Below are 16,582 nucleotides of genomic sequence, written 5' to 3' on the forward strand. Positions count from 1 at the left end.
TTCCACATGCTCACCCTACAGCAGGTTCTCCCGCTGCTCAGACAGGGAGACTTCCTAGCCACGCTAGACCTCAAAGATGCGTATTTCCACATACCCATACACCCGTCACACAGAAAATATCTCAGGTTCACTATTCAGGGGCAGCACTACCAATTCAAAGTCCTCCCCTTCGGCGTGACAACAGCACCCAGAGTTTTCACAAAGTGCCTAGCTACGGTGGCTGCACATCTACGGAGGCAACACATTCACGTCTACCCTTACCTGGACGACTGGCATGTTCAGGCAAAGTCAGCCCAGCAATGTGCCAGCCACATGTCCCGCACCATTCACCTTCTTCACAGTCTGGGATTCTCACTAAATTACCCAAAATCACATCTCCAACCCGCACACGTACAACAGTACCTAGGTGCGACCATAGACACTCTGGCAGCCACAGCTCAGCCAAATTTAGTGAGGATCAACGGCATGCAAATGCTGATCTCAAAGTTCAAACCCCAACGCTCCCTTCCTGCGCGAGTGTTCATGCAGTTGATAGGCATGATGGCCTCCTGCATTTTCATAGTCCCGCACGCGAGACTACATATGCACCCACTTCAGGAGTGCTTGGCACGTCAATGGAATCAGGCTCACGGGCAATTAAAAGACCTAGTGTTGGTGAGCGGTCGGGCATACAACTTTCTGCATTGGTGGAATCCACAAAACCTTTGCAAGGGCCGACCGTTCCACGAGCCTGTTCCACAAATAAAACTGACAGCGGACGCGTCTCTCCAGGGATGGGGAGCTCATGTACTCAATTACACAGTGCAGGGACTATGGACAATACAACAAAAGAAGATGCACATCAACCTTCTGGAACTGATGGCAATCTTCCTGGCAATGAAAGCCTTCAAGGTACACTTGTGCAACAAAGTCGTGTTGATCCGGACGGACAACATGACTGCCATGTACTACATACAGAAGCAGGGAGGAACGCACTCTCCACAGTTGTCTCATCTGGCTCAGAGCATGTGGAAGTGGGCCATTCAGAGGAACATATTCCTCATGGCGGAACACCTCCCCGGCAAGGACAACCAGATAGCGGATCTGCTCAGCAGACACAGCCACCAGATGCACGAGTGGGAGCTACACCCGTCAGTACTCCAACCGTACTTCCAACAGTGGGGTCATCCAGAGATAGACCTATTTGCCACAAGCGAAAACGCAAAATGCCAAAGCTTTGCCGCCAGGTTCCCACATCCACAGTCGCAGGGCAATGCGATATGGATGAATTGGTCCGGCAGATTTGCGTACGCTTTTCCCCCAGCGCCGTTGATACCGCTGGTGGCACGCAAACTGCGACAGCACTCACTGACACTCATCCTGGTTGCTCCAACATGGGCACGCCAGCCATGGTACACCGCCTTTCTGGAACTTTCCATGGTGCCGCATCAAAGGCTGCGGATCAAACCCGCGCATTTGACGCAGAACCATGGAGAAATTCAGCACCCAGATCCGCAACAGCTGAACCTGGCAATCTGGCTCCTGAAGTCCTAGAGTTTGGCTACCTAAACCTGCCACCTGACTGTATGGAGATCATTAAGGAAGCTAGGAGACCCACTACCAGAGCTTGCTATGCAGCCAAATGGAAGAGGTTTGTCATTTATTGCAATAACAATGACATTAACCCGCTAGACGCATCCATTCAAAACATAATCTGTTACCTCTTACACCTATACCGATGCAATCTGGCATACACCTCAATACGTATCCATTTAACCGCAATAGCAACCTATCTCCAAAACAGGCAGCACCTCTCTTTATTCAGAGTGCCTGCCATGAAAGCCTTCTTGGAGGGACTTAAACGAGTAATTCCCCCAAGACACCCACCAGCACCAGTGTGGAACCTCAACTTGGTCCTCACCCGACTGATGGGTCCACCCTTCGAACCTCTCCACTCATGTGAGATTCAATTCCTCACCTGGAAAGTAGCTTTCCTAGTGGCAATCACTTCGTTGAGAAGAGTTAGTGAACTCCAGGCACTAACCATTCAAGAGCCATTCATACAGGTTCACGCAAACAGGGTCATACTACGTACAACCCCAAATTCATGCCTAAAGTAATATCGCAGTTCCACATGAATCAAACTATTGAACTGCCTGTTTTCTTTCAGAATCCACAAAATGTCGCTGAAAGAATGCTCCATACACTAGATGTCAAAAGAGCCCTCATGTACTATATAGACAGAACTAAAGGCTTTAGGAAGACAAAACAACTTTTTGTTGCCTTTTCTCCACAACACAAAGGCAACGCCATCTCCAAAGCAGGTATAGCCAGATGGATCGTTAAATGTATTCAAATTTGCTATCAAAAGGCTAAACGCGCATTAACGATTCCCCCACGAGCCCACTCAACACGTAAGTTAGGGGCCTCCATGGCTTTCCTGGGAAACATTCCTTTACATGATATATGTAGAGCAGCCACATGGTCCACTATACATACATTTACCAAACACTATTGTGTAGATGTACACTCAAAACAGCAGGCAGCTGTAGGACAGGCTGTTCTCAAAACTCTTTTTCAGACCGCTGCAGCTGGCACTGGTAGCCGCCGCTAATGGGAGGTACTGCTATGTATTCTATGCACAGATATGAATTCAGCAGCCCACATGCCTCGAACTGAATATGCTACTTACCAGTATGCATCTGTTCTTGGCATGTAGGGCTGCTGACATTCATATCGCCCACCCTCCTCCCCGGCGCCTGTAGCAGCTACAGCTCTCAGAATTACTGTATAGCATGGTCATCACTTTCTGTATCTACTCCATCTCTGCCACAATGGCGAAAAACAATCTGAGGATGGAGAGGATGCCCATGCGCACTGTGGTCCAGGGGAGGAGTCACCTATCTCAGGATACTTCGAAGACTCTTCCAGGACAACAACGTGCAAACATCCGGACCCAACACTAGGCGGCGATCTATGCACAGATATGAATGTCAGCAGCCCTACATGCCAAGAACAGATGCATACTGGTAAGTAGCATATTCAATTTAAAATCTGCCCCCTTTGCCACGCGAAATATTCGCGTACTGACTCTTATCCGGTGTGTTATTTGTGCTTGTCCCCCGAACACAAAGAACAAGACTGCAACGCTTGCCACTCCTTCAGATCAAAGAAAACTCTCTGTGATCGTCCGGCTCGATGTCGAGAGATGCAGCAGTTGGATATTACACCGGACTTCTTCGGCGAAGACTCCAAACAAGAATAGGTATCAGCAGCAGAGGAGGAAATGCATTCAGCTGCGTCTGACTCTGGATCAGATTTACTGATCAACCTTGAGGACGATGATGTGCTGCAGGGTCAAGGGGATGTGAGTACTGCAGACACCTTCTCTCCCCCTCCCACGGTCCTTAAGAAATCTAAGGTTCCGGCATCACCTCCGCGTCAAGGACAAGATCAGCACCGAGAAGAGGTTTCCAACGCTTCTCCTCATGGCTCGGCACCAAAACTCTCTGAAAAGCCTTCCAGCTCGGGACAGAGTCTGCCAATGTCCACTTCTGAGCCGAAATCTTCGAGCTCTAAAGCCAAGATGGGTTCGGACCCGAAATCTTCGGAACCGAAAACTTTGACACCTAAGCCCTAGAATAATCCCTCGAAGTAGAAACCTTCGGCACTGAAAGGTCCTTCTGGCTCGACTCCGAAAACTTCGGTACCGAAAAGCAAAGACTTGCCTACAACACAACTGGATCCAAACATAAACTCAGTACCTCCTAAACTGGATCCAAAACAGAAAAAGCTGTATATTCACCCTGACACGGGCCATATCCAGGCTAAGACACCATCTAGGGCCAAGCTTTCTGAGGATCATAGCTCATGTAAAATCCCTCTCAAGAAAGAGTGTAGGCACTAGTCCTTTACATACACTCTCATCTCCCCTTCTCCTCCCTCTCCTTCACAGCTTGATCCATTACAAATTACACCTAGTCTGTCTCCTCTTCCTCATTTTCACACAGGTGACACTGATGATGTTGATGCACAGTTACCAGATCCTTGGACGATTACACAACTGACCCTCCACAGGACACAGACCCAGATCTTTATCCTTCCAGACCATTTCCACCTGATGATAATCTGTCTTACCAACAACTTATTGAGAGAGCTGCTGAATAACATGAGGTGGAACTACATAAAGAGTCTTTAGAGGAAGATTTTCTCTTTGACACTCTAGGCTCCCATAAGTCCAGTCAGACACTGCCAATGCTCAAGGGAATGTTGAGGCACACAGACGATATTTTCAAAGATCCTGTCCGTGCCAGAATTCTTACTCCTAGAGTAGATAAAAAATATAAATGTTCCCCCGCAGAGCCCATATTTATTAATGGGCAGTACCACTTGACTCTTCAGTGGTATCAAATGCTCGAAAGAGGGCTAACTCTCAAGCATCTCGGGATGCCCCTCCCCCAGATAAAGAATCAAAGCTTGTCGATGCTTCAGGTAAATTGGCGGCTGCGCAAGCAGCTAACCAATGGCGTATCGCTAATAGGCAGGGCTTATTACCAAGATACGATAGAGCCCACTGGGACAAAATGGAACAATTATTACAGTTCCTCCCAGACGAACAAAAGGCAAAGGCTCAGGTTTTAGTCCTGGAGGGAAAACTAATTTCTAATGCCTCAATCAGATGCGCTCTAGATGCTGTGGACACTGCAGCTAGAGAAGTAAATACGAGCATTTTACTACGACGACATGCATGGTTGAGGATATCTGGGTTCAAATCTGAAGTCCAACAGTCCATTATAGCATTACCCTTTGATAAAAAACATCTCTTTGGCCCTGAAGTCGATCTAGCGCTAGAAAAAATGAAAAAGGAGATGATGTAGCAAAATCAATGGGAGCGCTTCAATCTCTCCCAAGCAGAGGTTCCTTTCGGCGCTCTTTTTATAGGGTAGGGTCCAAGTTCACAGGCACTGACCAGAACATTTCCTCATACAAAGACAATTCCCAATCATCTTTTACAAGAGGATTTTTCAGAGGGGGTATAGGGGAAACAGTCCCAGGGGTAGAGGTAAAAACAAAACACCTTGTACTCCCCCTTCCTCAAGCTAACAGTGACTTCCCAACACTTCCCTCTGACTATTCCACTCCTGTCGGATGAAGACTTCAGAAATGTCTCCCCATTTGGGAATCAATCACAACAGACAAATGGGTGCTTGGAATTATCCAACATGGTTATTGTCTGGAGCCTATCAACAATCCTCCAAACATTCCTCCTCGATCTCACAAAATATCACCATGCCACCAGCACTTACTTCAACAAGAATCTTTATTACTCAAAGGGGCTATAGAACCAGTCACACTGCAGTACCAAGGGTCAGGGGTTTATTCCTTTTACTTTCTTATTCTCAAAAAGGACGGCTCCTTGAGACCTAATCTAGATCTCAGACAGTTAAACAAATGCATATTGTCAGAGCACTTTCACATGGTGACTTTTCAACAAGTACTTCCTCTCTTGCAGCAAGGCGACTTTGTCTACTCTAGACCTAAAGGACGCCTACTTTCATATTCCAATTCATTCCGCTCATCGCAAATACATCAGATTTGTGATAGAAGGCAAACATTACCAGTTCAAGGTACTTCCATTTGGTGTCACCAGAGCCCCCAGAGTGTTCACCAAATGTCTTGCAGTAGTAGCTGCTCATCTCAGAAGACAATGTATACACATCTCCCCTTACCTGGACGACTGGCTTGTCAAGAACTGTATTCTACACACTCAGACAACAGTGAATGTACTTCACCAGTTAGGTTTTACAATAAATGCACAAAAGTCTCACCTGTGTCCGACACAAGTGCAATCTTATTTAGGTGCTTCCCTTAACACTCTCAAAGCTCTAGCTACTCCCAATGTAGCCAGAATTCACAATATTCAGGCCTCACTATCACAATTCCAACCCAACCAAACATTTCCATCCAGAGTCTTTATGCAACTGCTGGGAATGATGGCATCCTGCATTGCAATAGTACCTCATGCAAAGCTTCACATGCAAGAATGTCTAGCAAGTCTGTGGATTCGGTCACAAAGTCTATTACACGATGTAATGTTGGTAGAAAGCCGCACTCATCACTCTCTGCAGTGGTGGAACACTCAAAACTTAGCAAAAGAGTGGCCTTTCATAGACCCCATTCCACAGACTATACTGACAACAGACGCATCGTTAACAGGTTGGGGTGCTCATCTGTAACATCACGCAGTACAGGAAATGTGGTCAGACAATCACAAACGTCTCCACATCAACTACCAGGAGCTTCTTGCAGTGTTCCTAGCACTCAAAGCATTTCTCACCCAACTTGTAGGCAAGACTGTCTTAGTTCGCACAGACAACATGACAGCAATAAACTACCTACAGAAACAGGGGGGGACTCCCTCCCTCCAACTGTTGCGCTTTGCACACAGCATTTGGTATTGGGAGATTCACCACAAAATGTATCTCCTAGCAAAACACCTTCCAGGGGTAGACAATCAGGTTGCTGACCTGCTCAGCAGACACAGGCAGCAAATAAACGAGTGGGAACTTCATCCCCAAGTTCTTCTGCGCCACTTTCAAAAGTGGAGTTTCCCACAGATAGATCTGCTTGCCACAGTACACAGCGCAAAATGCCCAAGCTCCGCATGCAGGTTCTCACACTCAGCATCCAAGGGCAATGCTCTATGGATGAATTGGTCAGGGATATTTGCTTACACTTTTCCGTCTCTCCCACTAATTCCATTACTAGTTCAGAAGCTCAGACAAACGTCCCTCACACTCATCTTAGTAGCCCCCACATGGGCTTGCCAACCTTGGTACACCACCCTGTTAGAACTCTCTGTGGTTCCACACCAAAAGCTACATCTCACACTATGTCTCCTCACTCAGAGCCATGGAGAAATCAGACACCCAAATCCCACAGAACTCAACCTGCCAATTTGGCTCCTGAAGTCATAGAGTTTCATTATTTACAATTACCACCAGACTGTATCAATATCCTAAAGGAAGCTAGAAAGCCTACTACTAGGGAATGTTATGCAGCAAAGTGGAAACAATTTGTTATATACTGTACCAATAATAATATCAATCCTCTTGATGCTTCAGTGCAAAACATTGTCTGTTATCTCTTACACCTACAGCAATCAGGATTAGCCTATACGTCCATTCGATTACATTTAGCAGCAGTAGCTGAATACTTACAAAACAGACAACATTTATCTCTATTCAGAATACCAGTGATTAAAGCATTTATGGAAGGATTAAAAGAAGTAATACCACCAAGAGCTACACCTGTACCAGTATGGAACTTGAACATAGTCCCTACCAGGCTAATGGGGCCACCTTTTGAACCAATGCACAAGTGTCAACTAAAATTTCTCTCATGGAAGGTTGCTTTTCTTATCGCAATCACGTCCTTAAGGAGAGTTGGTGAACTCCAATCACTAACTATACAAGAGCCTTTCTTTCAACTTCACAAAGATAGAGTGGGTCTTCAAACCAATCCCATATTTCTTCCTAAAGTGGTTTTTGCTTTTCACATCAATCAATCAGTTGAGTTACCAGTTGTGAGAAAGTGCCCTCTTTCTTGCATGGTATGCCACTTTTTTGCAGAATAGCTGATGTACTTTGACTGAGTGTGCCCTGGGCTCCTGCCAATCAGGTACCCCGGGCCTGTGTTCCTTCCCTAAAACTGCATTGAAGCCTAAACCCAATTGGCATCTCTGGCCACTGGCCACTTGTCAGCCCCTGGTAAATGGTACTCAAAAGTGTACAGAGCTCAATGTAAAACTCCAAAGTGCTCTGTTAGTGGTAGTCTGGGCTAGCAGCCTGAGGCCTAACACAGAGGAGTGAAATACATTTATTGCACAACATTGACACACAACTCAGGAAGGAAATCCAGACCAATTTTAGAAAAATATATTTTGCCTGTATTTTATTTTAAGACTAAGATCTTCTCAAAAAGGTGAGTACGTTTTTAAATAAAAATACTTTTCACTTTGAAAGATCGACACTTGGAAACTTTTCAGACAGTTCAACATTGCCTATATGTAAAATAATACTGTGGTTACACAAGTAATAAATGCACTTACAATTCCAGTCTTCGGGACCAAAAGTCGGCATGGGTCAGGTGAGTACCAAAACTGCACTTCCAGCGGCAAAGAAGCGGCCGGGTGCAGAGGTCAAAATCGGAGTTCCCAATGCTTTTAAATGAAGACTGGGGGTGCTCAAAGCCACACTACTTGCAGGTAAGTAGAGTGGTTGCAGGGGCCAAGCTTTGAGAGTTAGGTTAAGCACAGAGGGGAGGGGAGGACGTGTTGTTGCTGTTGGGGATGGCAATCCACTTGCCTGCTCCCACTCTACTCACCCTGGTGGTACTTTCTGTCCCAGGGTGCGACCGCCGCTGCCGTCATAGGGGAGGAGTGACCATTGCGCTTAAAGTGCTGTCTCTCACCCCTCGGCGGATGTGTTGTTTCTGCTTTGTTGCTGTGCGGGGGAAGCAATCCACTTGCCTGCCTTCACTCTACTCACCCTGGTGGGACTTTGTGTCCCAGGGTGCAACTGCCTCTGCTGTCCCGAGAGTCGTGACCAATGCGTTTAAAGCACTGCCTCTCCCCACCGTGGCGCGGAAGGTTTTGTTGCTGCCTTTTTATGTTGGAGGGCCAATCCACTTGCCTGCCCCCACTCTACTCACCCTAGTGGGACTTCCTGTCCCAGGGTGCAACAGTCGCTGCTGTCACAGGGGAGGCGTGATCATTGCACTTAAAGTGTCGCTTCTCTCCCTGTGGCGCAGGAAGCGCGTCCATGCCCGTCAGTGACAGGAAGAGGCAGGGCCAACCCCCTTAGTTCCTGGCCAAACGGACTGATTGCGTCTCCCACGGACACAAGTAGGTGACCATCTTGCCATTGTACCTCATACAAAGCCCTTGATACTGACTATGATATAATAGGAGGAGCCAAGACTTTGGAATAAAAAGTACTCTTTCACTGGAATCAAGTTCTATTTAGTGCAAGAGTGTGTTAATATTCTCCCCGTTTTCAGATTTACTCTTGATTGTACTACTCATACTTTATACCTAATAGCGACTCAAGAGTAGTTTAATCTCCTAGAACTGTATATGACAGAGATAGTCTGCATAGGAGCTCAACCAGTTTAAAATACACTGTGAATAGGAATAGGAAATGCGCAATTTCATAGTATAGGGGGCCACTGAGCAGCATCAAACGTACATCACCAGTGGCACAGGGGTGCCAGGTGCAGGACGCGATTTCGACGTCAGGCGCCCAGTGCTCTTCAGTGGGGATTCTTCTTTTGGCAAACAGGCTGCAGGCTTTGCACCAGAGGTTGCAGGAGGGGGACCAACATAGAGATGTAGGGGCACAATTAGTTCAGCTTACCAAGGCCCAAGGGCTTCAGGTGCGGGGTGCCTTTCAATGTCGGAGTTGTCTTACTGGAGCCGGTCACGATCGGGGGGAGTCTCTGGATTCACAGAGGGGAGGACGTGTGGCTTCAAAGGCTTGTCGCCTTTGTGAGCTTCCCCAGGCCACTTGCTTCTTTCACCAACTGGTCCCCACTGGTTCTGACCCCCACTTTGGGCAGGAGAACCGACAGGAAAAACAAGTGAGGAAGAGAGGTGTGCCCACCTCTGCCAACTCCACCCCTCAGGTGGGGGAGGTGAGGCACAACTCTCAGCCCCGCCATCTTGCAGATGGGGGGGACCCAGCCAACCAGGGGAAGGCTTATACCCTCCTCCCACTGGAGGGTGGCATAATAGGGGGAGTGCCCACCCCAGGGAAGGGACCCATTGGTCCCAACCTTTTTACCTACCTTTAACGCCCCTAAATCTAGTATGTAGGGGCACCCCTGAACTTTGCTTCCTCAGACAATAACCAGAAGACGAAAAGAAGAAGGACCGAACAGCCGTGCCGAAGCTAACAAGAGGAGGACAACTACTGACTTGGCCCCAGCCCTACCGGCCTGTCCCCACCTCGAACCTGCTCCAGCGAAATCCCGGTGATGCCTGCAGCCAGCAACCTCGAGGAACCCAAAGGACCTGCCTGCCTTCCATCCCAAAACTCTGTCTCCCTTGAACACCGGATTTGTTCAACAACAGACTCCAGCTCCGCAAGGATCAGTGAGTTTGCACCACGCTGCACCTGATGCCCACGGCCCGAGTCCAAGTGGCCCTACACCAAGAGGAGGTCTCCCCGGAGATTCTGACCCGATATCCGACAACCCCTGACCTGCTTCAAGTCTCCAGCTAACGCCTGCAGCCTCAAGCCAGAAGGTCTCTCCAACCGCAACCAGGAGCTGGTAAGACGATCCGACCCTAAACGGCACCCCTGCACCCAACGCCCTATGGCCTTGAGTGGCCAACCGATGGTGCGTAACCAGCCCCCAACATCCCAACTTACCTCTCCAAGTGGTGGCCGCACCCAGTATGCCTTCATCCCCGAGCCTGCAGTGTGTTTGCAAACCAGAGACTCCCCATTGAAAGCTACAGGGCACCAAACGCCAAAACAGCACTCTGCACCTAGCCTCCCCAGTGCCACGCCACTACTGCTGAGGGAGTATCTTTTGTGTTGGCCTAAATCCCCATTTGCCCTGAGCTGAAGTCCAGGACGTTTGCTCCCACAACCCAGTGGCCTGCTCATCAGCAGCTACCAACCGGAGGCCCCCTGTCCTCCCTTGGATAACATCGGGCCTCAGCACTCTGCACCCGGCCGCCCTAGCGCCGCTGAGGGTGTAACAAGAGTGCATCCTTGACCCTGGGGGACCCCTGAGTCTAACCCCAGAATATAACTCCCACAGCAAAGTACTTACATTTGAACCGATAACACAATTTTCCTCCATAGGATAACATTGACTGTCTATGAACAGTGTGGAGTTGGAAAATCTAAAAAATCATTTTACAACTGTACTAAATAACAAAAATGCATTTACTGAAATGAAAGTAATGTACTGGTTATTTTATTAAAAAGCCCATTCAAAGTATATGTACTGTATTTCCAAAGCATTGCATTTCTCAGTAACAGTACTGTAAATCAAAACAAAGTGCATATACAATTACAATCCAAACTGTGTTACAACTGTATATTTACTGCAAAGTATTTACCTCTTACATGTGCCAGGCCTGCTTGGTTCTAGAAAATAAAATAACTAAAATAATATTTTTTTACAAAAACAGTTGGTTTGAAGTTCAGTCTTTGAATGTGTGAATTAATTTGCTGACTGAGTGTGTACAACAAATGCTTAACACTGTCTCCTGATAAAGCCTTACTGCTCGACCACACTACCACAAATAGAGAGTGAGGTGCTATCTACTTTACCTCTGCCTACCTTTTGGGTTCCACTGGACTCTGTGCACACTATACCTCACTGTGGTATAGTATATACAGAGCCAGCTTCCTACAAGTTGGGTGTGGGGGATTGGGGTAGATTGAAGTGGAGTGGAATGGAGTCGTGTAGAGCGTGTAGATTGGAGTGGTGTAAAATGGAGTGGAATGAAATGGTGTAGAGTGGTATAGATCAGAGAAGAGTGGTGTAGTTCGGCGTGTAGTGGAGGCTAAAGTGGGTCCCTAAGGGCTACAGCATGTATTGTGCCACCCTAGGGGTCTCTTCAGCACACTCATGCAGTCTGCCATTGCAGGATGTATGACATGGTTAAGAGAAATGTGACAACACCACCTGTCATATCGCCTGTGTGCCATGCCTGCAAACACTGTATGCAGTATAGGCAGGGCACCCCTACAGCAAACCTTACAGCCCTAAGGCAGGGTGCACTATACTGCATGTGATGACATGTCTGCATGAGCATATATGCCCCTGTGATATCTAAGTTGTTTCTTAGATATCACAAATGAATAGGGAAGCCATTTTAAGTACATGTGCTGGACTCTGGGAAATTCCCTAGCTACATGATGGCTACACGGAAACTAAAGATATTTGGTATCAAACATCTCGTATTATTAAGCCTACACCGATTCCAGGGATGAATTTACTAATGCATGTACCCAGGTGTCCCCCTGAAAATCTACCAACTAGTGTACTGGCTGACTGGTGTAGACCAGCCTGCAACCACAAACAGATTTCTGGCCCCCTGCAGGTGAGAGCCCATGCTCTCTGAGGGCAGAAACAAAGCCTGCTCCATCCGGAGGTGTTGTCACCTCTTCCAAGCAGGATGGCTAAGTAATCAGCATATCAAGGCAGGAGGCTTCAAAGGTAACCCAGGTTCTCCCCAGACAGGGAAAATGCTACCCCCAGCCTTGGGCCCATTTGGCACCTGGACAGGTGGGAAAATTAGCTAGTCAGGAGGCGTGTTCTCAGTCAGGCTAGTTGCACCCCTATAGAGGGCTATCTGATGTGAACACACAAATTAGAATTCCAGCATCTTGGAATTTGGTGGAATTAGGCTAACTGAGTCAGGTTAAGTGGCCCAGAGGAAGTGGTCATATAGGAGAGTGTGGACACCCTAAAGGTAAGTAGCCCATTGGCTGCTACCTTTCACTTCCCTTAACACCCCTACAGTGAGCATTTAGGGGCACCCCTGATGCCAGGAACGTAGATTTCGCCAGATCCAAAAGAAGAGGACAAAGAAGAGCTGCGAGAGAACAAGAACTGAAGGCTGCTGTGGACTTTTGGCTCCAATCCCTGCCTGCCTTCCTCCACCAGTCTCAACAGTTGTGACCGATTGACTCGTCCTGCAGCTGAGCAACTACCAAGAACTCCGGTAGACTGCCAGCCCTTCGCAAATTGCCAGCAATCTCCCTGGGAGCAGAGAAGCTACTTCCCTGCAGTCCGCAGGCACCGAAGAAGCAGAGTCTGTTTTACAGTTTTGGCACTCCCAGGCCAGCCGGATGCAGCAGCCGCACACAAGTGAATTCCAGTTGTGGAAGTATGGGGTAGCGTGACACGTTATTATCTTAGTATAAAATGTATGCAGGCTTTTAAAAACCTGGATGTGATGAAGTCTTAATATCAAAAATATTGGTTGAAAAAATTGGGTTTGCTACACAAGTATTAATGTTTATAGTGGCTTAAGTATATTATAGTAAGAAGGTTATAGTTTAAAAACAAATATGGAAAGTTAGGCTATGGGAAGGGACAGGAAGTTCATCCTGTGTTAAAAAAAAAAGTCAACCTTTTGATATGTTTTTTGAGCAATGATTGAAAACATAATCTAGTAAAGGGAAAGAGGAAGGTTTGTGCAGTGTACCCCATAAATATTTAAATATAAAATAATTCTGAGATTAAACTGGACATTGCTCTTGTAAAAGCCTACAATTTGTGAAAAATGAATGCAAAATTCAGTAGTACTGCATTAAATACTCCCAGATTAATCACTCGTTATTCATCTCAAAATGGCTATCCTGGTTAGAACACATGAAACCATGGCAGTGAATGGCGAGAATGAGAGATCCTTCACCAATATTTATATTGTTATGTTGACCTATTTAGCCAAGGTGTCTCGATCCAAAGAACCACTTGTTTTTCTTATCTGAGCAAGAGCATCTATTCCATCTCACCCATTTTACCCATATTTCCTCCCTCTCCTCTTCTCATGCTCCTTTGCAGTTTTCCTTCTCTCTCTCTGTCTCTCCCCGTTCTAGCTCTATTCTCTCTCTCATTCCATGTTTTAGAATATTTCGTCGCATTGATAACTGTGACATACATCTCTCTTTGTGGCTCTGCCGTGGTCTAGAGGGTTCCATATTCTCCACCCCCTTAAGTAAGACCTTTGCCACTGTATGCATGAACGAATGCACAATGTCACACAAAATTACGTAATAAATTGACTTGAAAGTGGGGTAGCTTTTCTTGTGGATGCAATGTCCTCTCTCGTATCGTCTCTCGGATGCAGAAATGTCAATTGGGCCTTTCCTTGAGTCATTGCATGTCTCTTCTCCCAAACTCTAAGTTACACGGTCACTCAGATCCCAACAGAAATAGCCAAATCTCTAATTCCATTGTGTGTGTTTGTGTGTGTGTGTTTTTGCCTGTAAGTGTGTGTGTTATTGCCTGTGAGTGTGCGTTTGTGTATTACTTTAGTTTTCACTCAACTGAGAAATAATATTGCCTGTATCTCATGTACATATGCCAAAAACACTTTATCTGTTCTGACATTGCTACTCACCTCTAATTAGAAAATGTTTTTAGGTCTCGCCTGACCCAGCGCATGCGCTGGTCTGGCGAGACTTATTGAGAGGGCTCCAAAAAGTGCTACCAGGCCAGCCTAGAGCTACAGTGCATGTGCGCGGGCTCGCACGCCGTGCTTGCCCGCGATTACTTTCACTTTCGTGGTCGCTTTGATGTTTGATCGCGATCACTTTCGCGGCCGCTTGGCATGGCCAATAGGTCTCGCTTTTGGGACCTTATAAGTATTTAGTTATGCAACTGTTGCATGGATAAACACTTATAAGGTCCCAAAGGCGAGACCTATTGGCTATGCCAATGCTTGTTTCTGTATTCATTTGGTACAGTGAGTTATAACATCTGGCTACCAGTCCAGGTTTGGCTGTGAAAAGCTGCTAAATAGTTGACTATACAGGTTATTTTTTATTATATATATATATATATTGACTGATTACAGTCTTCGTGGATAAAAGTCACACATACTCTTTTTTTTTACTTACTGTGCAGAAGGTAGAAGTAGGAGAGCAAGAAATTATCTGTATCTAATAATGCACTCAGACATGGTATAAAAGTGCCAACTAAACAGCTTGAAATATTAGCTTGCCAAAATGTACAACCTATATAGAATTTTGTTTTGATTATACAGTACAGATTAAAAATTGTATTTGTATTAGCTCTCTGTTATGTACAAGAAAAGTCATGGTGCCATATAGTCATCTCAGAGTTCTATGGCCTTATAGCAAACTCTGCCCAGATCCTGGTCCTTCAGTATTCGCTTGTGTGATTTGGTGTATCAGCTTGCATACTACTTTTTTCTGTTACAGACTTTGGATTTAACAAAGAAGAAGTTGATTCATGAAGGGCCTTTGAAGTGGAAAGTCGTCCGGGAAAAGACTATTGGTAAGTAGCAACTGGGATAGAAGAAGAGTCCGGATTGGTCGTAACCGGTGAAAATTAGAATCTTTTATTCTTCAACTTCCCTTTTTCAGGACTTTCAAGAAATGTTGACACTATAGGAAAATCAATGTAATCCGCATGGTTGTACAGTGAGGTCAAAAGAAATGCTATCGTCTTAAGATTGCTTTCTTCCCACCACCAACTTTTACAAGGCTTAATATAGCATCTCTTGCTAGAGACCACTGTCAGTGTAACAGTGAAAAAAAAGTTAGTGTTTCCTGACTTAGAGAGAGACTTTGTGGTTTGTACATTATGTAATTGGTCACTAATTACTTTTGAAAAATGAAATACTTTGTCCTCGTCTTGTCCCAGGCTGCATAAGGACTCTTTTTTGTTTCTCTGTTAGTGATTTTCTATAGCAGGTTGGTGGATGTGCTAAGTTACTTATTTGTACTGTTGCTGCACCTCCTTGGTAAGGTTTGCATCTGGTGCACTGATTTTACACTTCTATAGGACTGATTTTTAAACTCCTATAGCATCAGTGTGTGGTTGATACTTCTTTTAACTAGACGCGCTTAATACTTAGAGTTGGCTACTGAACAGCTAGTTTTAGTCACAGTACAGTAACTATCCCTTTTACAGAATTTGGTGGTTTTTACACTTTTAATATGTTAAAATAATTAGCTTTCCTTGTACTTGGTAACTGATGTTAAATTATTATTTGTCGTGCATTCACATGCAAAGTGGCTTCCTGGTATTCTGACACACTTCCTATCCTACAGCCTTTTGTTGTAAAAAGTATTTTGTAAACAGCCATGTTCTAAACAATTTTCTAAATTGTGCAGATGTAATTTGATCTGCAGATCTTGAGGTAAGATATTCCAGATTTTAGCAGGGGGTCATGCAAAATTTGTCACCATAGGCTTTTCAGGTTGAATATTATCTGGATTCACATGCTGTACATTATCCTGTCATGTAGAATTTGGGTGGAGAATTAAATCTTTTTTTCCTATTTATTGTTTTCCCCTGCTTCTAGGTTACCCCTCAATGGGTATAGCCCCCACACCTCACTCCACCCCGTGATGTCAGACTAACGTCCACAGTGCACCATGCATGCTCACAAATATACATAGGCTTGCCAGTCACAAAAGGAAGCTTTGCACGGTGCAGGCCATCCAAAGTTGTTACAAACTGAAAAGCGTAACTTCACTATGAATAAGGGATGCCCCCAGCCCACCCCCTTGCATTTCATAGTGAATTTATTTATAAATGACATTTAACACTTAGCACATGGTCATCAGGCCAAAGGGTAAATAAACTATTGCATAGGCATTCAAGTTAACAGAGAAACTCAGATGGGCCACAAGGTCTTAAGACCCTTGTTCACAAACCAACCTCTCAAGTGGTGGAAATACTGCTACATACTCAGTGCACAGCGTGTGAATCTAGAACAGATTCATGGTGCAAAACAAGGTGCAATCACTATATAAGTTAAGGTACACAGCCCTAGAAGAGTACAAGGCACCACGGGATAAAAATAATCTGAAGATTTCCA

General features: G+C 45.7%; 1 protein-coding gene across 2 annotated transcripts in view; it reads left to right on the top strand.

The window, feature by feature from the left end:
• Positions 1 to 16,582, top strand: part of ARHGEF12 (Rho guanine nucleotide exchange factor 12) — a 715,358-nt gene that overhangs the window by 441,760 nt on the left and 257,016 nt on the right. For both annotated transcript variants that reach the window (XM_085645963.1, XM_085645964.1), the window contains one exon: positions 14,955 to 15,030. In XM_085645963.1, the coding sequence (XP_085502089.1) occupies positions 14,955 to 15,030 (76 nt within the window). The remainder of the gene's footprint in view (positions 1 to 14,954; positions 15,031 to 16,582) is intronic.

Source organism: Triturus cristatus, chromosome 3_1 (assembly GCF_964204655.1).
Source record: "Triturus cristatus chromosome 3_1, aTriCri1.1, whole genome shotgun sequence".
NCBI classification, from domain to species: domain Eukaryota; kingdom Metazoa; phylum Chordata; class Amphibia; order Caudata; family Salamandridae; genus Triturus; species Triturus cristatus.